Raw genomic sequence first — 23,734 nt, 5'->3', positions numbered from 1 at the left:
AATAAGTCCATTGTCTAGGCTTTGTCAGTGATTGTTCCTTTGTATAGGCCACAGTTACTTCACAGTCTTAGTTTTTGTGAAAATTAGACATTTTAAATAATATAATGTGGGAAATCTGTAATCATATTTCACCCCTTCCCAGGGTTTGTTGCTGCTGCTTCTTGTAACTGTTGTTTAGTGACTTTTCTGCACTAATTTTGTAAAATCTGTATTCTTTGTTGTGTTCCAACTGGTCTTTGTTCCATTAGTTTAGTAGTTAGCTAGAGATTCAACAGACATTTCCTTAAACTCCTGAAACAACATCATCATCATCATCAACAAAAATGCTCCATCTCTGTGTATGTGTTGGGACACCTTCTGCACTAAGGCTGTTTATAATTCTGCCCTTGTCTTCATTTCCTGCTTGTACAGAGTCTGATTGTCAGCCAGAAGTGACAGCTTAAAGCCTTTGTAGGTCTTTTCTGAGCATATAGCCTGACTTGGGTTAGGTGCATGACCTTCTCGATTCCCAGGAATATGTGAGAGCTTTTCAATGCCCTTATTCCCTAAAATGCCTCCCTTCTCATCTTTTCTTCTCAAGCTTTTTATATTATCTGTTGTTTACCCCAAGTGGCAGCTATGCTTTGCCCCAACTGGCAGTGACTAATCATTTGTCTTTAAATGTATTCAACAAATGCCCCCTACCCTGGGTAGTTGTGTTTGTCCTAGGAAAGTTTTGAGTTAGTTAAAATAGGCACAAGCCCTTTGAGCTCAGGGATTGACCAGCAAGGTCAAAACAACCACAGTTCTTTGAGAAGATCCTTCAACCCTTGGTACTAAAAACCTGTACTGGGAAAGTAGGTTGTTGTCTTCACAGCCAATATTAATCTGGAGAGCAGTAGACGGGACCAGAGTAAGTTAAAAACACTACAAAGAGCTGGGCACAGTGGCATATGCCTGTAGTCCCAGCTACTTGGGAGGCTGAAGCGGGAGAATAACTTGAAGTCAGGAGTTTAAGGCCATAGTGTGCTATGCTCAATCCTGTGAATAGCTGCTGCACTCCAGCCCAGCCTGGTCAACATAGCCAAACTCATCTCAAAAAAAATTTGAAAACTAACCAATTTCTCTTACTGAAACTCAGCTTTTTTTTTCTTGATTGAGCTTTTGCCTGGTTGCTGTAAACCCTTGATCTGTCTTCACAGTTCTGATAAAGTTGATTCTCACAGTTCTTTCTTGTTTAGTCACTTCTGTTACAGAGGGATGGGCTTTTGGATTTGTTACTCCACCATTTTTGCTGACATCACTCACTAGTTGACATTTTTTTTTTTTTTTTTTTTTTTTTAGAGACAGAGTCTCCCTTTGATACCCAAGCTGGAGTGCAGTGGCCAGATCAGGGCCCACCGCAACCTCTGCCTCCTCGGCTCAAGCAATTCTCCTGCCTCAGCCTCCCAAATAGCTGGGACTACAGGCATCTGCCACCATGCTTGGCAAATTTTTTGTATTTTAGTAGAGATGGGCTTCTACCATGTTGCCCAAACTTTTGAGCTCAGGCAATCTGTCTGTCTCGGCCTCCCAAAGTGCTGGGATTACAGGTGTGCGCCACTGTGTTGGTCTGTAGTTGACTTTTGAATATTAATTTTGTATCCTGCAACATTTGTTAAACTTTCTTATTAATGCTATTAATTTATCTACAAATTTTAAAATTGTTTACCCAGACAATTATGTCATCTCTGAGAATAACAATTTTTTTCTTCCTTTACAGTCTTATATCTCTTCATTATTTTCCTTTTCTATTTTGTCTGATGTATCTTTCATGAATACAGAGGGACTATACAATGTTGAATGGAACTGGTGATAATAGCTATTCTTGTTTTGTTTCTGATTTAAAGAAATGTTTTTAATATTTCTCATATTAGAAATTATGTTTTTGATAGGATCATAGTATTCATTGTTAATTAAGGAAGTTCTCATCTATTCCTGGTTCACTAAGAGTTACGTGTGTTATTTTTAAATAGTAATTGGATTTTGAGTGTTCTAAGGCCACAAATAGAAAATGAGTAAAACAATTTCTACCACTATTGAAAAGCTTTTAGATGTGTTTTCTCCTTTAACCTGCTAATGTGGTTAATTACATTAATTGATAGTCTAGTATAAATGAATCAGGATAAACCAGTTAAATCATAATGTATCATCTATTTTACACATTACTGGAGGTAGTTTGCTGATATTTTATTTAGGGTTTTTGTATTTACCTGAGACTAGCCTGAAAGTTCTTATTTTTGTGTAGCTTCCTGGCTCTATCAGTCTATGTTAGCATCTTGAAAAGAGCTGGAGATATTCTTTCTTTTTCTTTTCTCTGGAAAATTGTCCATATGATTGCAATGAACAATTCCTTGAATATTTGGTAGAACTTTTCTGAAAAGTCACCTGAAATTGGAATTCCCTTGCTAGGAAAAAAAATTAACCTTATTATTTTACCATTCTAGGCCTACCCAGGCTTTCTGTTTCTTTTTAGTCAGTTTTAATAACTTGTATTTTTGGCTGTGTGTGCTGGGCCTGTAATCCCAGCACTTTGGGAGGCCAAGGCAGGAGGATTGCTTGAGGCCAAGACTTCAAGGCCAGCCTGGGGAACATAATGAGACCCTGTCTCTAAAAAAAAAAGATAAAGAAAGAAAAGAAAAAGAAATTAGCTGGGCAACTGGGCATGGTGTCACATGCCTGTGGTCCCAGCTACATGGGAAGCTGAGGTGGGGGGCATTGCTTGAGCCTAGGAGGTCAAAGTTGCAGTGAGCCATGATCATACCACTGCACTCCAGCCTGAGCGACAGAGCAAGACCTTGTCTCAAAAGTAAATTAATTAAATAACTTGTATTTTCTAGCTAAATCTACATATAAATGTATAAATTATATTTCTTTTAAATTTTCAAATTTGTTGTTATAAAGTTATTCATATAATTACTCTTTTATCTTTTAAATTTTCTCTGGATCTGTAATTGTGCCTTCTTTTCTATTTCTAATACTCGTTTACATTTTTTCTTCCTTACTCTCACCATGGGTTTGTGTTTTTTATTCCCTTTCTTCTATTTTTAAAAAAAAGTATGTATGTATATATATTTTTTCTTTTTCTTTCTTCTTCTTCTTTTTTTTAAATACAGAGAGAATCTTGCTATGTTGCCCAGGCTGATCTTAAAACTCCTGGCCTCAAGCAATTCTCCCACCTCAGCCTTCCAAATTACTAGGATTACAGGCATGAGTCACCGTGCCTGGCCTCTTCTTTTTTGAAGTTTATCCTGCTCCTTTTTTCTGTAATTTCTTCAATTGTGTGGTTAGCTCATTGATTTTGTGTTTTGCCGTTTTAATGTGAATATTTATGGCAAATATCCCTTTAAGTATCACTTTTTAGGCCAGGTGCGGTGGCTCACACCTGTACTCCCAGCACTTTGGGAGGCTGAGGCAGGCAGATCATTTGAGTCCGGGAGTTCAAGACCAACCTGGACAACATGGAGAACATGTCTCAAAAGAAAGACAGAAAAAAAGAGAGAGAGAAAGGAAGAGTGGAAGGAGGGAGGGAGGGAGGGAAAAGGAAGGTAAGGAAAAGGGAGGGAGGAAGGAAAGAGAGAAAGAAAGAAAGAAAGCCAGGCATGGTGGTGCTCCTGTAGTCCCAGCTACTCTGGAGTCTGACACAGGAGAATCACTTGAACCCTGGTGGTAGAGGCTGCAGTGAGCCATATCACATTGCTACACTCTAGCCTGGGTAATAGAGCAAGATTCTGTCTTTTAAAAAAAAAACTATCATTTTTTATATGTAATTTTTAAACTGTTATTCAGTTCTAAGTATTACCATTATAAATTTTCTACCTATAAAATTTTTCAGTATTCAAATTTTTTCAAAGTAAAACTTACTGTTACTAATTTCAAAGTAAACTATATTATGATCTGTCCATTAATAATTCTCTGAAATTTGTGGAGTCTTGCTTCATGGCCTTGTTAATTTCTATAGATATTATATGTTAGCATGAAAAGAATGTGTTTTCACCGGTTGTTGGATGTGGTGTTCCATAGTTGTGTACTATATCAATCATTATTAATTGTGCTAGTTAAACTTCTGTGACTTTATTTTGTCTCATTGTTCTATCAATTACTGAGAAAGGTATTTTTATCTCTGAGAAGGATGATGGATTTATCAGTTATATATATGGCCACTTAGTTTTAAAAAATTTGTTCCACTTCCAATCATTTGCAATTACATTAAGTAAGTTACATTTTTGAGAATTTTCCAGTTCTTCTAACTCAACTATTTGTTTTAAATAAATTGTAAGTATCACATTGTCACATTCTATTCCTGAATTGCATCATGGGAGTCTCAGTGAAATTTGTAAGATTACTTTTGTTGTTGTTAATACACAATAAAAATAAGAGCTGCCGTTTATGAAGTACCCACTATGTGCCAAGCATTGTGCTAGGTACTTTATTTATAATTAAAGCCCTCTTCTCTAACATGATTGGTACAAATAGCTGGTTAGTTCATTGAAAAATTGTTTAAGGAAATATTATGAAATGATGCATACTTTAAGCGTTTTATTTGAACTTAAAGTATATGTTTTTATGTGTATTCAACAATTTTTTTTATCGTTTCTCAGATTTGGTTCCCAGTATTCAACAATTTTTATGTATAATTTTGTTTAGTGCAGTTTATCTTTTTTTTATGCATAAACCACATCTGTAATGTTTAGTCAAGAATTTCTAGTTTCTGTTGATATAAATTGGAAGTAGAATCCAAAGAAATATTCAAAGCAATACGAGTGCAGGATCATAGGTCTTTATTATTTTTAACCAAATTTTATAGTTATCCTGCCCATTTAACAGTTGTTTAGCACTTTGTGTTTAGTGAGACAAACTACATAATTATAGTAAAAATTATTATTGACATAAACAGACATGGGAATAAACCCATCTGACTCCTTGTAAATATGCAGTTCTAAACAATGACAGCAAAGTGTGCAGTTATGCTGGCGAGGAGCCAGCGTAACTGCACCAGTTGGGAGCATTTAGTGTGAGTCATTAATATCAGTCATTATTGTATAGTGGCAATGGAGAAAATCCATTGATTGCTCTATCCGTTGAGTAGAGGTTATTTATTTATTTATTTATTTATTTTGAGACGGAGTTTTGTTGTTGTTACCCAGACTGGAGTGCAATGGTGCGATCTCGGCTCACCGCAACCTCTGCCTCCCGGGTTCAAGCAATTCTCCTGCCTCCGCCTCCTGAGTAGCTGGGACTACAGGCGCACACCACCATGCCCAGCTAATTTTTGTATTTTTAGTAGAGACGGAGTTTCACCTTGTTGACCAGGATGGTCTTGATCTCTTGACCTCATGATCCACCCGCCTCCGCCTCCCAAAGTGCTGGGATTATAGGTGTGAGCCACCGTGCCCGGCCGAGTAGAGGTTATTTAAGAGCATTTATATTAGTAGTCCTTACAACAACTCTGCAAGGAGAGCTATATTCCTCATTTTAGAAAGAAGACATACTTTGCCCAAGATCCCATTGCTAGCTGAGAGATCTCACTGCTAGCTAGGGCCTGGTCTTGGCTATTACTGAGCCAGGACCAGGACCTGGGCCTCAGTTATTTCAACCAGTCATTCCATAAAGCCATGAGACTTTTCTTTTATAATCTACATGTGTTTTAATCTCAGATTTACTTCATTTATTGCCCGTTATCATAAATTAGTATATAGGATTCTGCATTGGGACATGCTTTTTTTTTTATGAGGGTTATTACTTACCATGCTTTCTACCCTCCCTTCCTGCTTTCTTCAGCTTTATCTGATTGCTGTCTCACCTTTGTCATCAGGTCACAGTTCACTTGATCAGGTTGGCTTATATATGAACAAACACTTTCCAATTCTTGAGACGTACACTCCATTGCTACCTACAAGCTTGGATTCTAAGCAAAATCTTACTCATCATAGATGTGTTACCATTTATTCATTTCTTATTTTCTTGTTTCTTTTCAAAGCTACGTCCTGTGCCTCTAGCTCTCCTGATTTCCTCTCCATGACTAACTTTTATTTAGTGATTTTTTTTTCTTCCAGTGGTGCCATTCATTCCTCACTGAATTAGCATCAGTGAGATCAGATTTAGACATCCTTGACACAGCTTTGATGAGACACTTTCTAGATAGATGTTTCTAAATAAAGTGCATCTACTGATTAGCCACATTCAAACAAAAGTTATCACCACCGCCACCACTACCAAGTCTCTTATTTCCCAGAGGCTTCCCAAGCCGGTGTTACTGGTTTGTGTTTCCCTTCCGGAAGGCCAGGTCCACTGTTTCTGGAACAAGGACGGTAGCTACATAGAGCTGCAGTGGTGCAGAGCTAGTAGTGTCTCTGGCCCTTCACTGTAGAGTCAGTCTTACGATATTCATACCTCTTGGCATTGTGTTGTATTTTCAGTTGGAATTCTAATCCTTAAAGATTCCTTTGATTAACTCTTAGCAAACTGCCTTAATAAATTGCCTGATCTCCCAGGCTCTGATAGTTTACTTTTTTTTTTTTTTTTTGAGACGGAGTTTCGCTCTTGTTACCCAGGCTTCAGTGCAATGGCGCGATCTCGGCTCACCGCAACCTCTGCCTCCTGGGTTCAGGCAATTCTCCTGCCTCAGCCTCCCGAGTAGCTGGAATTACAGGCACGCACCACCGTGCCCAGCTAATTTTTTTGTATTTTTAGTAGAGACAAGGTTTCACCATGTTGACCCAGGATGGTCTCTGCTTCTTATCTTTTTCCTCATACCCTGTATCTTATTTGTTTTCAAATTTTCTTTTTCCTTCAAAACAGTATCCAGAATGTGACACCTTCTCACTGCCTCCACCCCATGAGTGAATTAACTCCAGGAGGAGTCACTTGTGCCCATCTGTTGATCTCAGTTGTGGGCCATCTAGTTTCCCATTGCTCGTATGGAGCCTTGACATGAGGGCAGATTAGGGAGAAAGGCTGTGGCTCCACAATATCTACTTTCACTTCCTCTTGTTTCTTGTTTGGTTTAATCCAGAGAAAGGAGAAATGAGAGGAGAAAAGTCTCAAGACACTGTTAAGTTAGTGATAATAGGAGTCAAGGCCCAAGAACAGCTCTCATGAACAGGACTCAGCCCTTGCCAGCTGAGCATCTTCTGTTCATGCACATTTGCAGATTTAAAAATGAGAGGAGGAAGAAGAAGAGAGAAGGAAATGTTTTGTACAATTTTCTCTTTAAATCAAGAGGCAGTTTTGCATAATAGTTAAGAGTGCAGACTTTAGAGCCAATCAAACTCAGTCTGAACCTGCCATTGACCATGTGATTCTGAGCACATTGTTCTATTTCTCTGTATATCAGTTGTCTTTGTAAGATGCGGTTAAAACTAACCTTTGCCCTTCATATAGTTTTGAAGATTAGGTACATGTAAAGTAATTAAACAGTCCCAATACATAGTAAGCTTAACATCCTTTTTTTAAAGCCAATTTTCTAAGTACAATTGTAGACCTTACTCTTTCTGATGGCATATGGAACTATAAAGATTTTGATGATGAACCATATTTCAGTAACTGCATTTCCCTAGAGTAGGTCTCCTTCCTTGTATAGTAGAGAGCTGTTCTGAGGGACAGTGACTATACATTAGTGCATTAAGCTCCACAGGATCACCAGTGCTGCAGTGAGTCTTAAGTCCTTAGTATATTACCGTTTAATCCAATGAATAATACAACAAACTCTATTTGTTCTTTTTCTCCTTGCCCTGCAACAGAATGGTTCACATTTGAGCAAAGACAGGGGAGTTTGTTTTCAGAATGGCATACTAGTTTGCAGGATGAATTTCATAACTGATGTTACACCTTGGACTACAACTAGGACTTTCATTGGAATTAGGTAGAACTGGCCATGAAGGAGAATTACGATGACAGATGGCATTCTTTATTCAATATCCTTTTTATAGAGGCCCCATCACAACTGTTTCTAGGTATGTTAATGTTCCTTAGAGTTTTTTCTAAATCAACATCTAGGAATGTGTAAAGAAGGGCAGCAGCAATTAAGTGACAAAGAACAAGATTTTCGTGTGTCCTACCTATTGAAAACTGCCCCAGCATGTTGAGCAAACCAGGCTAGCAGCTGAGGGTAGGTTTAATCTAATTTGTTCAGCACCCAGACAATCAGCTGACTGTTCTCTTTGCCTCATCATTCTCTTTCTTCTTCCAGGTTTGTTTGCTTGCTTTTCTGTTCCTCTGCCCTGGATTTTCCCATCAGCGGTGTCGACTGTCCTTCCCCTACTACTTTTTACTATGTCTCCATTGTCACCTTGACCCGGACTCTGATTATCCAGGGTGAAGACAGGATAACTAGATCTTTACATTCTAAATTAGAAGATTTCCTAAATCCTCCTTTCTCTCTTAGGATCAAATATTGTCTTCACTTAAAAGGAGCTATGAACTTTCAGTGTGCTGGAGGAAAGCACCATTGTTCTTTTGGGTGGGATAATTTTTCACAGGGCATTGCAGGATGGTTAGCCTCCCTGGCCTCAGGCCCTAATGCCGGTAACACATTACCAGTCATTCTGACCACCAAAAATGACTTTACACATTTCCAAGTACCCCAGAGAGTAATGGTATAGTCTCTGGTTTAGAACCACTACAATATGGGCAGTTAGTAGCATTCCACCCAAATACTGCACTCGACAGCTCATTATCAACCATTCTTTATGTCTAGAGGAAACTTAGCTATTAAAGCCACTAAATTTGTCCCATTCTGAGACTATAACAGCCACTTTTTAATTTTCAAAATCTAAGATGTTAGGAAGTCCAAGGTTATTTATTGTAGGTTTTATATACAGCCATGCACCACATAACAAAATTTCAGTCAGTGACAGAGCATATATATGACAATGGTCCCATGAGATTATAATACCATATTTGTCTGTACCTTTTCCAAGTTTAGATATGTTTATTATTTATTATTATTTTTTATTGAGACTGAGTCTTGCCCTGTCACCCAGACTGAAGTGTAGTGGTGTGATCTTGGCTCACTGCATCCGCCACCTTGCAGGTTCAAGCAATTGACATGTCTCAGACTCCTGAGTAGCTAGGATTACAAGAGTGCACCACCAGGCCCGGCTAATTTTTTTGCATTTTTAGGAGACAGGGTTTTGCCATGTTGGCCTGACTGGTCTCGAACTGCTAACTTCAGGTGATCCACCCGCCTCAGCCACTCAAAGTGCTGGGATTACAGGTGTGAGCCACTGTAGCCAGCCTCTAGATATATTTGGATACATAAATACTTACTAATGTGTTATAATTGTCTACAGTATGCAGTATAGTAACCAGCTGTACAGTTTTGCAGCCTAGGAGCAATAGGCTATACCATATAGACTAAGTGTGGCATAGGCTATATCATGTAGATTTGTGTAAGGACACACTATGATGTTCACACAGTGATGAAATTGCCTAAGGATGCATTTCTCGGAAACATCCTGTCAATGTATGCTCATATATGAAATATTTTCTGGCCGGGCATGGTGACTCACGCCTATAATCCCAGTACTTTGGGAGGCCGAGGCGTGTGGATCACAAGGTCAAGAGATTGAGACCATCCTGGTCAACAAGGTGAAACTCCGTCTCTACTAAAAATACAAAAATTAGCTGTGCATGGTGGTGCGCGCCTGTAGTCCCAGCTACTCGGGAGGCTGAGGCAGGAGAATTGCTTGAACCCAGAAGACGGAGGTTGCGGTGAGCCAAGATAGTGCCATTGCACTCCAGTCTGGGTAACAACAGCGAAACTCCGTCTCAAAAACAAAAAAAGGAAATATTTTCTTTAAGGAGAATAATTAGATTTTCACAAAGTTATTGATTTATGAAATGGTTACATGTATATTGGCTTTAACTGTCTCAAAATGTATTTATTTTTAATATACAGGATTAAAGCATCTCTTTTTATTTGTTTTTTTTTTTTTTTTTGAGACAGAATTTCGCTCTTGTTACCCAGGCTGGAGTGCAATGGCGCGATCTCGGCTCACTGCAACCTCTGCCTCCTGGGTGTAGGCAATTCTCCTGCCTCAGCCTCCTGAGTAACTGGGATTACAGGCACGCACCACCATGCCCAGCTAATTTTTTGTATTTTTAGTAGAGACAGGGTTTCACCATGTTGACCAGGATGGTCTCGATCTCTTGACCTCGTGATCCACCCGCCTCGGCCTCCCAAAGTGCTGGGATTACAGGCGTGAGCCACTGCGCCCGGCTGCATCTCTTTTTAAAAGTGATTTTAAATATAGTACAAAGTATGGCCAGTGCTGTGGCTCACGCCTGTAATCCCAACATTTTGGGAGGCTGAGGCAGGTGGATCACCTGAGATTAAGGGTTGAATACTAGCCTGGCTAACATGGTGAAACCTCATCTCTACTGAAAATACAAAACAATTAGCCGAGCATGCTGGTGGGCATTATATTATGCCAGCTACTTGGGAGGCTGAGGCAGGAGAATTGCTTGAACTTGGGAAGCAGAGGTTGCAGTGAGCAAAGAGTGACAAAGCGAGCTCCAACTCAAAACAAAACAAAAAACAAACCAACGAAAAGTACATTCACACTTGAGAATCTCTTGTACTAAAGGTTTTTCAATATGCACGTGAAAAGTATGATGTTATAGTTTGCTTATGTTATGCACATAATTAAGTTGTACATTTTCTTAATTCTTTTATATTTCAGAGAAAGAGTTTTGAAGAAAACCGGGCATAGGCTCAGCAAAACCAAACAGAAGAGAAACAGAAAAAGAAACAAAAAGCAGAACAGTCAGAGTAAAATCATGGAGGAAAACTCATTTGAATTCTCAAGTGATCTTACACCAGGAGATCAGGACCCAACTCAGAGTGAAGAGGAAGAAATTGAAAAGACCAGAAGAGAATCAGAATACCCCTTCACTGGTGGTCTACAAAATGAAGTCAGAGATTTTGTGAATGGGTATAAAGAAAAAAGATGGAAAAACTTAGATCCTAAAGACAGTTTCCAAAACGTTATGTCTATAGTTGAATTAGACAACACACCAAAGAATTCCCTCTCTAAGGAAGGTGATAACTTGTTTTTAAGTTTGTCATGGATGCCAAATGAAAGCTCTGTTACTTGTCCAATAATGACTCAAAATCTTTCCTGTGTAACAACTGATGACTGCTCTGGCATGAAGGTAGAAAAGCATATTAGAAACAGACATACTATAGCATGGAACACCCAGGACCTTCCTGTGGAAACCTCATGTTTATTTATGAAGAAGAGAGAAATAGATAAAAATCTCCCACATCAACCCATTCTGTGCCCCCAACATGGAACCAGAATGTCAGATAAAGTTTTAAGAGAGGAACAGTTGTATGCAACTAAAATCAATTATTGGGCTTTTTTGACAACCAATTTATCTGATGAAGGTTTACAGCTGGGCTCTGATAGACAGCCCTATTTTGGTAGCTGGCCTGCAGTACTTCTTAAGTTTGTATGTGAACAGAGACCAAAGAAAGATAGAGCGCATAAGCTGACTGGTCCTGACAGCAGGGGGCAATGGATTCAATTGATCTTCACTTCCATGGGAGCATCAGAACCAGGAAGCAGTCCAGAAATATTGATAGTCAAGCTACTGATAGGAAATGAAGATTTTTCACCTCCACCTGAAACTATAGATTCATTCATTGAAACAAACCTCTTCAGAAGCTGCTTACCTCAGCTGGATATACCAAAGAATGCCTTAGAATCAACACAAAATAAGAAAAGGAGGCAGAAAAGGATTTTCAATTTGGTACCAAACTTTAACTTATTAGGACCGAATCATATGAATGTAAAAGAAAGGGAGAAATGTGATCTGTTAACAAAAGCCCAAGGAGTAAAAATTATTTCGGGAGAAGAAAAAGACAGAATTTCAGAAAGGAACGGTGAAGAAGAGAATAAGCAAAAACGTATGACCTTTGATCACCATCCATTATGGTTTTACCTTGATATTATTAAAGCTCCCCCTCTAAATATTGGTGGACAGTATTATTCTCATTGCCCGTTATTTAACAGACTAAGGTGCTCTACGTTTTTATACGAAAATTATATTCCTTCTCTTGTGTTACATTATATATCTAGTGTTTGGAAGGCATCTTTTACAAACAAACTGTTTTGCACTTTCGAATCTCAGACAAGAGAGGGTAATAAAATAAATGATGCAGGGTTTATCTCTCCAGAAATTTTACACAGTCAACCTGACACTTCGTGCTCTTTGGGAGTCACTTCTGATTTTCACTTTTTAAATGAAAGGTTTGATGGAAAGCTGAAGAGATGGGAAGAACCTAAGCAACTACCAGCTGAGGACAGCCAAGGCTTAACACGCACTGAATATAGTTCCCTTGGGCTGCCATTAACACAAGGGTTTGCCTTTCAACTAGTAAAGCTTTTTGGATCTCCAGGCGTTCCAATGGGTAAATTGTTGTGTGTGTGTGTGTTTTGCTAAAAGTAAAAGATCTAGTTTAACATGTAAGTAATTTTGGAGGTGCTTCCATCTGATGGTTAGTGATTTCATGCAGTTTATTGATCTTGTGATATTTTTCAGCAGTGAGTGAGGACCCATAACAAATGGTGCTTGATCTTCAAAGTTCCCCCTTTGCTGCCGGTAGTCTTCATGTTTCCTTCAATGTCTTTGAGAACGTGAACTACTTGGACCCTCAGTTTCAGTAGATAATGGGAAAAATGAAGGACGAAGCAGGAAAAGGGGGTTATGTAACCAGTAGAGATGGCTGCTTAAAAAACAAAAACTTTCTTTTTCCTTCTTTCTTTTTTTTTTGAGAGAGAGTTTCGCTTACCCAGGCTGGAGTGCAATGGTGTGATTCCAGCTCACCGCAACCTCCGCCTGCTGCGTTCAAACAATTCTCCTGCCTCAGCCTCCCGAGTAGCTGGGACTACAGGTGTGCGCCACCATGCCCAGCTAATTTTTGTATTTTTAATAGAGATGGGGTTTCACCATGTTGGCCAGGATGGTCTCGATCTCTTGACCTCGTGATCCACCTGCCTCGGCCTCCCAAAGTGCTGGGATTATAGGCGTGAGCCACCGCGCCTGGTCATCTTTTTCTTTTTTTTTTTTGAGATGGAGTTTCACTCTTATTGCCCAGGCTGGAGTGCAATGTTGCGATCTCAGTGGCTCACTGCAACTTCCACCTCCCGGGTTCAAGCAATTCTCCTGCCTGCGCCTGTCACCATGCCCAGCTAATTTTTGTATTTTTTAGTAGAGATGGGGTTTCACTATATTGTTCAGTCTGGTCTCAAACTCCTAACCTCATGTGATCCACCTGCCTCAGCCTCCCAAAGTGCAGGGATTATAGGCCTGAACTACTGTGGCTGGCCGAAAAAAATCTTCCTACTTTCTGCCTTTATTTTGACACATGGCCCTTTCCTTTCTGATTCGCAATTATGGCTCCCAAATACAACATTAGTAATTGGGGGATGGCAAAGACTACATGACGGAAAGATATCTTAAATACTTGAATTTAGTTTTTAAAGGCATTGTATTTGCTTAAATACAAAAATTAGCCGGGCATGGTGGTGCATGCTATAATCCCAGTTCCTCAGGAGGCTGAGGGAGAACTGCTTGAACCTGGGAGGCGTTCAGAGGATCCTGAAGGACCCCCCGATGAGAAGGGAGTCTGACTAGTTGACTTAAAAAGTTCCTTCAGTCTCCTAAGGTTGTTATTTTGGGGCTGGGCACGTGGCTGGCACCTGTAATCCTAGCACTTTGGAAGGCTGAGGCGGGATGATCACTTGAGATTGGGAGTTTGAGACCAGCCTGGCCAACATGGTGAAAACCTGCCTCTACTAAAAATACAAAAATTAGCTGGGCATGGTGGTGTGTGCCTGTAATCCCAGTTACTCAAGAGGCTGAGGCAGGAGAACTGCTTGAACCCGGGAGGCAGAGGTTGCAGTGAGCTGAGATCACACCACTGCACTACAGCCTGGGTGACAAAGCAAGACTCCATCTCAAAAAAAAAGACTGTTATTGAAATGAAAAAAATCTACATGTGAATGAAACAAGCGAAATGATTTTTTGATACTCCAACAAAATTATTTTTGGGCTGGGTGTGGTTGCTCATGCCTGTAATCCCAGCACTTTGGGAGGCTGAGGTGGATGGATCATCTGAGGTCAGGAGCTGGAGACCAGCGTGGCCAATATGGTAAAACCCCATCTCTACTAAAAATACAAAAGTTAGCTGGGTATGGTGGCACGTGCCTGTAATTCCAGTTACTCAGGAGGCTGAGGCAGGAGAACTGCTTGAACCTGGTAGGTGGAGGTTGTAGTGAGCCGAGATCACACCACGGCACTCCAGCCTGGGCGATAGAGACTCTGTTTAAAAAAAAAAAAATCGTCTTCAATCATAAGCATATTTAAAATAATATCTTTATGATATTTATCCCAACTTTTCCTCATCTGTAACTCAATAGCTGATACTTTCTAGTGCTCTTCCTTGGGGATAGAATCTGTAAGATTCAAGATGCCAAAGCTCCAATTTCTGCAGTTCTTCTGTATCTTAGCTTGTCACCCCGAGTTTTTTCGCTTGGCTTCTAAGCTTCTGATATTCCAGATACAGTTGGTCCTAGCAGCTCAGACCAAAGATCGACTAAGTCGTAGGGCCAAGGAGTCATAGTTATCAACCTGCTCTTGGGACTCTGGCATCATGTTTATCATATTTGTAAACTGTGAATAATTACATCTTAACTATTTGCTATAGTTTTTCTACCCACCTCCTACATGTGACCAATAAAACATACCAGTTTTTTAAAAGTAAATGCATTTGCTTTGGGGAGCTTTAAATGATAACCAAAGACATTTTAGATCTGGGATCTTAGTCCAAGGTCCATATTCTGAAATTGTATGTAAAATTTTGGAGGTTATTTTGCACCATTTTTGGGGAGGAAGTCCATAGATTTTTTTCTTTTTTTTTTTTTTTGAGACGGAGTTTCTCTGTTGTTACCCAGACTGGAGTGCAATGGCACAATCTCAGCTCACCACAACCTCTGCCTTCTGGGTTCAAGCAATTCTCCTGCCTCAGCCTCCCGAGTAGCTGGGATTACAGGCGCGCACCACCACACCCAGCTAATTTTTGTATTTTTAGTAGAGACAGGGTTTCACCTCATTGACCAGGATGGTCTCGATCTCTTGACCTCGTGATCCACCCACCTCAGCCTCCCAAAGTGCTGGGATTATAGGCGTGAGCCACCACCCCCAGCCTGGAAGTCCATAGATTTTATCAGCTTCTCAGGAGGGGTCTATGATGCATAAAGATTAACAATCACTGCCTTAGAGGGGCACCAGAATGCATGAAGGCGCTATTGTGAAAGGATTCTAAGCCTCCTCTTACCTTGAATGCACGATAATCAACAATGATCAAGCATCCATTAATTAAACTTCAGAAAGCTTTTTAAAGGAAATAGACCTCATTCATCAAATAGCTCTTCTAAATGGGGAGACAAGACTAACATAAAACAAAATTACTGGACACAGAAAATGTAAATGATAAGCTATGAATATTTTATGAGTGAGAATTGTAGTGCTAAAAGGATTGTAGAAGAGAATTTGAGGTTATAGTTTTGTCTGGAATGCCTTCCATGTGGAAGCGCATTATAAGTACTGTTTATACAAGGGAGAAAGTATGTAGCTTGAAAGAAAAACAGAGGGAAAGAATATCATATTTGGAAATGGCATGTACTTGAAAGGGTAAATAGGAAACCATAAGTAGAGGCTATGAAGTGATCTGTTTGGCTGGATTGGACAAGCCAAGCTCATGGTCTTGTAAATAAGGCAAGAACTCAGATGAGTCCTAGTGTTCGAGTCTGGATAGTGTGTACTGACTCAGATCTGAGATGACAACTCAGACATCACCGAAGTATCTTTAAAACCAGACTTTCAATGGTATGGTGAGTTAGATAACAGGTTTGCCTGTCTTCACACTTAGGGTAAAAATCTGTGTGACATTAGACATGAGATGAGTTCTTTCTTTTTTTCACAGAATCCTTGTTGCCTAATGACTATGTGGTTCCCCTTGACTGGAAGACACTAAAGATGATCTACTTGCAATGGAAGATGTCAGTGGAGGTATATATATATATACATGTATTTTTTTTTTTTTTTTGAGATGGAATTTCACTCTTTTGGCCCAGGCTGGTGTTCAATGGCACGATCTCAGCTCACCACAACCTCTGACTCCTGGGTTCAAGTGATTCTCCTGCCTCAGCCTCCCAAGTAGCTGGGATTATAGGCATGTGCCACTACACCTGGCTAATTTTTTGTGTTTTTAGTAAAGACTGGGTTTCTCCACATTGGTTAGTCTGGTCTTGAACTCCCAACCTCAGGTGATTCACCTACTTCAGCCTCCCAAATTGCTGGGATTACAGGTGTGAGCCACTGCACCTGGCCAGTGAAGGTATATTTTTATGGCTTTCAAATAGAAACCACTGTTCTATTCTCTACTTCTGTGAGCTTGACTTTTCAGATTTCACATATGAGTGAAATCATGTAGTATATGTTTTTCTGTGTCTGGCTTATTTCAGTTAACATAATTTCTTCCAGGTTCATCCATGTTGTTGCAAATGACAGGATTTCAGCCTTTTTTATGGCTGGATATTATTCCATTGTATGAGCTGTGGTGTGCATTGCATAGCAAGGTGACTATAGTTAACAATAATGTATTATATTTCAAAATAGCTAGAGGAAAGGATTTTGAATGTTTTGACACAAAGAAATAATAAATGTTGAAGTGATATATATGCTAATTACCATGATTTGATCATTACACAGTGTACACATGTATCAAAACACATTGTGGTCAGAAATATGTACAAGTATATGTGAATAAAATTTTTTAAACTATGGAATAAAAAATAAAATTAGAGAAGGTCTGTTTATCAAACTTGAGAGAAGTGCTACGTACCTTAAATTAGAAAAAGAATGTCTATGGATGGGGATGGGTGGATAATATAGGCATGTTTTCATTCAATTAGTCCCAAGAGAAAGTTGCATTTAATTCCCTAACTTCATGGAGGCATATCCAAGTATAGGGGCTCACTGGGGATGACTAAGGTGCCCACTTTAGGAGAGTCCTTTTTCCTTCATTACATCTTTTTTCCTGTCCAGCCCTCAGTCTTATCCCTTATGATAGAGTAACAGCTACAAATTAGATTTGTGTTACTTGACTTGGAGGCACCTTCCTGTTGTTGTGATCTGTGGTCCACAGTGACAGACATGACTATTCTGAGGGCTGTTCATTTTCCAGGTAGCTGGAGGAGGACCAGCTTAGAAGGGTAGAAGGATGATAGAAAATCTGGAAAAGCTGGGCCGGGCGCGATGGCTCACGCCTGTAATACCAGCACTTTGGGAGGCCGAGGCGGGTGGATCACGAGGTCAAGAGATCGAGACCATCCTGGTCAACATGGTGAAACCCCGTCTCTACTAAAAATACAAAAAATTAGCTGGGCATGGTGGTGCATGCCTGTAGTCCCAGCTACTCAGGAGGCTGAGGCAGGAGAACTGCCTGAACCCAGAAGGCGGAGGTTGCAGTGAGCCGAGATCGTGCCATTGCACTCCAGCCTGGGTAACAAGAGCGAAACTCTGTCTCAAAAAAAAAATCTGGGAAAGCCAGTACTTCACCTAAACTTGTGCAGGTGGCTGGGGTTCTGTTCACATTAGTTGGTTATTATTTATATGTGCCTAGAGGCAATGCTAGGGGTGCATTTTGAAATGAATAGTAAAATCAAAATATAGCGCACCGTTACAGAACTAATAGTTCAGGACAGTAGGTGCTTCTTAACTGTTCTCGTAAACACTGCTATGGGAAAAGTAGACTCATTTGGTCTGCTCATTTAGTAAAATCAAACATATTTTTTCTCAACTTCTTGTTTCTCCTTATTTCCCATGGAGACCTTATTGTCACTTAAAACACACATACACACACAGAGAGCAGTATTTTAAATGTTCAAATTGACATTTGTGGCCAGGTGCGATGGCTTGTAATCCCAGCACTTTAGGAGGCTGAGATGGGTGGATCACCTGAGGTCAGGAGTTTGAGACCAGGCTGGCCACAATGGTGAAACCCATCTCTACTAAAAACAGAAAATTAGCTGGGTGTGGTAACTCATGCCTGTAATCCCAGCTACTTGGGAGGCTGAGTTAGGAGAATCACTAGAACCCGAAAGGTGGAGGATGCAGTGAGCCAGGATCTCGCCACTATACTCTAGCCTGGGCAACGGGGCAAGACTCTGTCTCAATAAACAAATTAATTAATTAACATATTTATTTATAATAACATGGTTATTATATTTTTTCGAGACTGAGTCTCACTCTCTTACCCAGGCTAGAGTATAGTGGCAAGATCTCAGCTTACTGCAACCTCTAGCTCCCAGGTTCAAGCGAATCTCTTGCCTCAGCCTCCCAAGCAGTGGGACTACAGGCATGCACCACCATGCCTAGCTAATTTTTGTATTTTTAGTAGAGACAAGTTTCACCATATTGACCAGGCTGGTCTTGAACTCCTGACCTCAGATGATCTGCCCACTATGGTCTACCAAAGTGCTGAGATTACAGGTGTAAGCCACCATTATATTTCTTTTGTCACTTTAGGAGTGTCCCTACATGAGTAAAATGACAGTGCAAACTTAATTCCAATGCCAAATATTAATATTTTATGTATTTTAATTATAATTTCTAGAAAAGACAGAAGAAGATTGGTTGAAAAATGAAAATTCCTTGAACTGTAAGTACGACTTATTCTAGAGACCTCTGTATGATCATAAAGAAGTGAATGTTGACATTATTTGGTTGTAATAGCTCATACGTATTATACTACAACTGAAGAGTAAAATATAAAAAATGAAGTTTGTGGGCCGGGCACGGTGGCTCACGCCTGTAATCCCAGCACTTTGGGAGGCCGAGGCGGGTGGATCACAAGGTCAAGAGATTGAAACCATCCTGGTCAACATGGTGAAACCCCGTCTCTACTAAAAATACAAAAATTAGCTGGGCATGGTGGTGCGCGCCTGTAGTCCCAGCTACTCGGGAGGCTGAGGCAGAATTGCTTGAACCCAGGAGGCGGAGGTTGCGGTGAGCCAAGATCGCGCCATTGCACTCCAGCCTGGGTAACAAGAGCGAAAATCTGTCTCAAAAAAAAAAAAAAGAAGTTTGTTACCATAGCAACCTTGTGTGATGTTTTTATTTCCTTTAAGTGTAGATCTTTTTGTGAAATACAACAAACCTTAGATTGTTGCTCCCAAATTTATTTTCCCACTTTGTTGGTTAGAACATATTTTACAGCATTCTGTCTACACACAATTTATGAGACATTTTCCCCCTTGGGTTGGTACGTGATGAGGGCTGGAAATGAGGGGTTTAGGTTCTATTTAAATATTAGATTCTCTAGGAAAAGAGGTAAAACATACAGACAAATGCATGTTATATTTTAAACTTATCAAGCTAACATTAAAATAAACACATTGCACTTTTTAAAAAATGACTAAATTATGAAATAAACACAGCTGCTATGATTTCAGTGCATATATGTCTACATTTGATAAGAATTGAATGCACTGTGCATTTACCATATTTTTTTTCATTTTAACTTATTTCTAAGAGTATTCTGGTTTCCATTTCTCAACTAGAAATACATGCATACCCTGTAAAAATATTGTTTGTTTGTTTTCATCCTGCTTCCCTTGAAAGAAGAGGAAGAAGAGCAGAAGATTTGGGAGAAGAGTTTCGAGAGTTTTGGGGCCCTTAGAAAAATGTGGGATAAATATGGTACAGGAGGAGATAAGAGCCTATGAGGAATTCCAGAGGAAGGAAGTGGAGACATTCATTCAATTATTCAGCAAATGTGGCTGGATGTGGTGGCTCACGCCTATAATCCCAGCACTTTGGGAGGCAGAGGCAGAGGATCACCTGAGGTCAGGAGTTCGAGATCAGCCTGGCCAACATGGTAAAACCCCATCACAACTGAAAATACAAAACTTAGCCAGACATGGTGGCAGGTGCCTGTAATCCTAGCTGCTTGGGAGGCTGAGGCAAGAGAATTGCTTGAACCCTGGAGGCAGAGGTTGTGATGAGCCGAGGTCACCCCACTGCACTCCAGCCTGATGACAGAGCGAGCATCTGTCTCAAAAAAAAAAATTATTCAGCAAATGTTTATTGAGTTGCCTCATGTTAAACATTGAAGATATAGCAGTAAAAACACCCCTCCCCTCATGGAATTTATGTTGTAGGGATTGGAGTTAATGCCATAGCATGTTGGGCAAGGACTTGGCTGAATGAGCCTCTAGCCTACCCCTGACCGAAGTTATATTATAGTGAGTGAGGTTTCCCTAGATGGCCCCAGCGTGAGGAGACACCAGTACAAGCAGCATGCAACAAGCATGGATATATTTTGCTGTGGCCAATTTCAGGAGTCTTTTCTGTCTGCTACAATTGGTAGCTTTGTTTCAAGGACACTTTTGGGACCATAATTTTGATTTTCATGTTGATCTCCCACATGTATCCTAAACTGTCTAGTCTTCTCCTCGCAGAGCATTCTGCCCTTAATTATGATTTTTTTTTCTTTTTAGGGAATTTCATGAGTGCTGTAGCAATGTGCAGATTTTTTTTTTTTTTTACAATTTTATTAAGAAAGGGCATCCTGTTTTGTGTTTGGTATTAAAGTACTGACCAGTCTGTCTCAAGGGGTAAACAGAAATTCAGAAGGAGTGAAATAGCAGGAGAATCTGGGTGGCTCGGGGAGCCACAAGCTCAGTGCCCATTTAAAAAAATTCTCCCTGCTGGTTGCCAGGTGTTTGATGTTGTGGCACTCCAGTATGGTGGTAGGAAGTGGGTGCTAGGAAGAGGATGGGTCCCCATCCTAAAGCTCCCCCTGATATGTGAGTTCCATATTTATCCCACATTTTTCTAATGGCCCCTCTGTGACCCTAAACAGAGGACCCTTCTCAGAGTCTCAGTTTTTTCATTTGTAAAAGACAGATTTATCTTTTAAATGAGAATTAAATGAAATAACTTTGCAAAGTTATTAAATGAAAAAAACTGTGCAAAGTATGGAGCTTAGTGCCTGAAAAATAATAGACTCTTAATAAGAGTTAATTACCTTCCCCTAAATACTGCCTTGGGTTAAAGCATTACCATTTTTTTTTTTTTTTTTTTTTGAGACAGTCTTGCTCTTGTTGCCCAGGCTGGAGTGCAGTGGTGTGATCCCAGCTCACTGCAACCTCCACCTTCCCAGATTCAAGCAGTTCTCCTGGCTCAGCCTCCCAAGTAGCTGGGATTACAGGCATCTGCCACCATGGTCGGCTAAACTTTTTGCACTTGATCTTAGCCAAAAGGCCGAGAAGCGATGGCTAAACTTTTTGTTTGTTTGTTTGTTTGTTTTTTTGAGACAGAGTTTCACTCTTGTTACCCAGGCTGGAGTGCAATGGCACGATCTTGGCTCACCGCAACCTCCGCCTCCTGGGTTCAAGCAATTCTCCTGCCTCAGCCTCCCGAGTAGCTGGGACTACAGGCGCGCTCCACCATACCCAGCTAATTTTTGTATCTTTAGTAGAGACGGGGTTTCACCATGTTGACCAGGATGGTCTCGGTCTCTTGACCTCGTGATCCACCCACCTCGGCCTCCCATTTTTTTGTATTTTTAGTAGAGACAGGGTTTTACCATGTTGGCCAGGCTTGCCTCAAACTCCTGATTATCCGCCTGCCTTGGCTTCCCAAAGTGCTGGGATTACAGGTGTAAGCCACCATACCCAGTCTTTTTTTTTTTTTTTGAGATCAAGTCTCAGTCTATTGCCCAGACTGGAGTGCAGTAGCTCACTGCAACTTCTGCCTCCTGGGTTCAAGCGATTCTCCTACCTCAGCCTCTTGAATAGCTGGGATTATAGGCACCCACCACTACAGCCGGCTAATTTTTATATTTTTAGTATTTTAGAGAAGGGCTTTTGCCACGTTGGCCAGGCTAGTCTTGAACTCCTGACCTCAGGTGATTCGTCTGCCTCGGCCTCCCAAAGTGCTGGGATTATAGGCATGAGCCACCATGCCCGGCCAAATCACTGCCTTTAGAATGCTCCCTGGCAGAATAGAAATTGTGTTCCTTAGGAGAGGAGCATATTGGCCTGGTAAACATGTTAACACATGGCATGAATTCGTGCATTTGTTTTTAATTTTTTGTAATGTACATAGTTGGATCCTCAGGGAATGGAATCTAGAGCAAGTTTCAGCTGAAGGACAGGGAGCTGGGAAATATCACGGAACAGGTTCTTGAATGAGGCAGGACTAAGCCGTGTGGACTGCGGGGACGTTTGAAAAGTCTTGGATGCCAGGGGGGTTGCATAGCTTAAGAAGTAAAGGCTGGGAACCTGAAAACAAACTCTGTTCTTGTCACGTGTTTTCTGGTCTTGTCTGGGCTTGTGTTTGTTTGTAGTTGAGTTCTACCATCTTCGTGGTGCTGCTGAAGATCCTGATCACGGAGAAAAGTCAGAGTGCCCAGTAACAACCCAAGAAATTCTTTCCAGAGACATACGCATTGGATACCAAAATCAGTTTGGATAATCTGTCCAACCATTCTTGATAAGTTATCTGAATAATAAAAAAACTCAACAGAGGAGGTAACGGTTTAAACATTTTATTGTCTAATTTGAAGATGTTTGCCTATTCGTTTGATAGAAGAAAATGAGGCACAGAAAAACTTGAGTACCTTATTTTTAAATCGCATTAGGATTAAAAGGTTAGCCTGTATATCCAAATATTGGTCGGTGATCCCATTTCTAAAACTCTGAAATCCAAAAAGCTCAGAAAACCAAGTTATTTTTCCAAATATTTTCATTGTGGTAAAATACACAAATATAAAATTTACCATCTTACCCACTTTTAAGTGTGTTATAAATACATTCATGCTGCCCTCACTAGCATCCATCTCCAGAACTCTGCATCTTGCAAATCTGCAATTCTATACCCATTAAACCACGACCCATTCCCCCTTCCCCTCAGCCTCTGGCAACCACTGTTTTTGTTTTTGTTTTTTAAGTAAGTTTGACATTGAAACTAAGTTGGGAGCCAAACCTGACCCAAATATGAGCTGGGCATGGTGGCTTACACCTGTAATCCCAGCACTTTGGGAGGCTGAGGCAGGAGGATCACTGGAGCCCAGGAGTGTGAGACCAGCTTGGGCAACATGGTGAAACCCTATCTCTACAAAACATATAAAAATTAGCCAGGTGTGGTGGCACACACCTGTAGTCCCAGGTTCTCAGGAGGCTTAGGTGGGGAGGATCGCTTGAGCACAGGAGGCAGAGATTGCAGTGAGCCAAGAAAAAAAACCTGACCCAAAAAGGGAGGCAATTAATTTTACTCCCTGTTTAATCTCACTTGGAATGTATAAAGCATATCCATATATTTCACTGCAGACATTTTAATGTATTTAATTACTGTGTGCTGTGCCACACCCCACTGGGAATATAGGATAATGGATAGTACTATTACCTTTAACTAACAAACACTTTCTGAATTCTGAAATATATGACCTCTAGAATTTTGGTTAGGGATTGTGAGGCTTGTACTACACTAGAAGTTACTATTATTATTTTTTATTCTGTTTCAGTTTAGTTATATTTAATAAACTTAACATATGAAAATTCATATTTACAAAATGTAAATTAAGGAGTGACTACTCACTATTTAACATGTAGACATTAACTTAAACCCCATTTGCAGA

General features: G+C 40.3%; 1 protein-coding gene across 13 annotated transcripts in view; it reads left to right on the top strand.

The window, feature by feature from the left end:
* N4BP2L2 (NEDD4 binding protein 2 like 2) overlaps positions 1-22,628 on the top strand; it is a 107,103-nt gene extending 84,475 nt beyond the window's left edge. For 10 of the 13 annotated variants that reach the window (XM_054256751.2, XM_054256749.2, XM_078375256.1 and 7 more), the window contains 4 exons: positions 10,704-12,436; positions 16,013-16,098; positions 18,707-18,751; positions 22,445-22,628. In XM_054256751.2, coding sequence (XP_054112726.1) covers positions 10,704-12,436; positions 16,013-16,098; positions 18,707-18,730 — 1,843 coding nt within the window. In that variant the 3' untranslated portion in view covers positions 18,731-18,751; positions 22,445-22,628. Of the gene's footprint in view, positions 1-10,703; positions 12,437-16,012; positions 16,099-18,706; positions 18,752-22,444 lie in introns of those variants that run through there. The other 3 variants (XR_013536209.1, XR_013536207.1, XR_013536210.1) reach the window with 2 other exon arrangements.
* The last annotated feature ends 1,106 nt before the right edge of the window (positions 22,629-23,734 follow it).

This window comes from Callithrix jacchus, chromosome 5, assembly GCF_049354715.1.
Source record: "Callithrix jacchus isolate 240 chromosome 5, calJac240_pri, whole genome shotgun sequence".
Lineage (NCBI taxonomy): Eukaryota > Metazoa > Chordata > Mammalia > Primates > Cebidae > Callithrix > Callithrix jacchus.
Note: the sequence above shows the minus strand (reverse complement) of the source record. Positions and strands in the feature narration are given on the sequence as shown.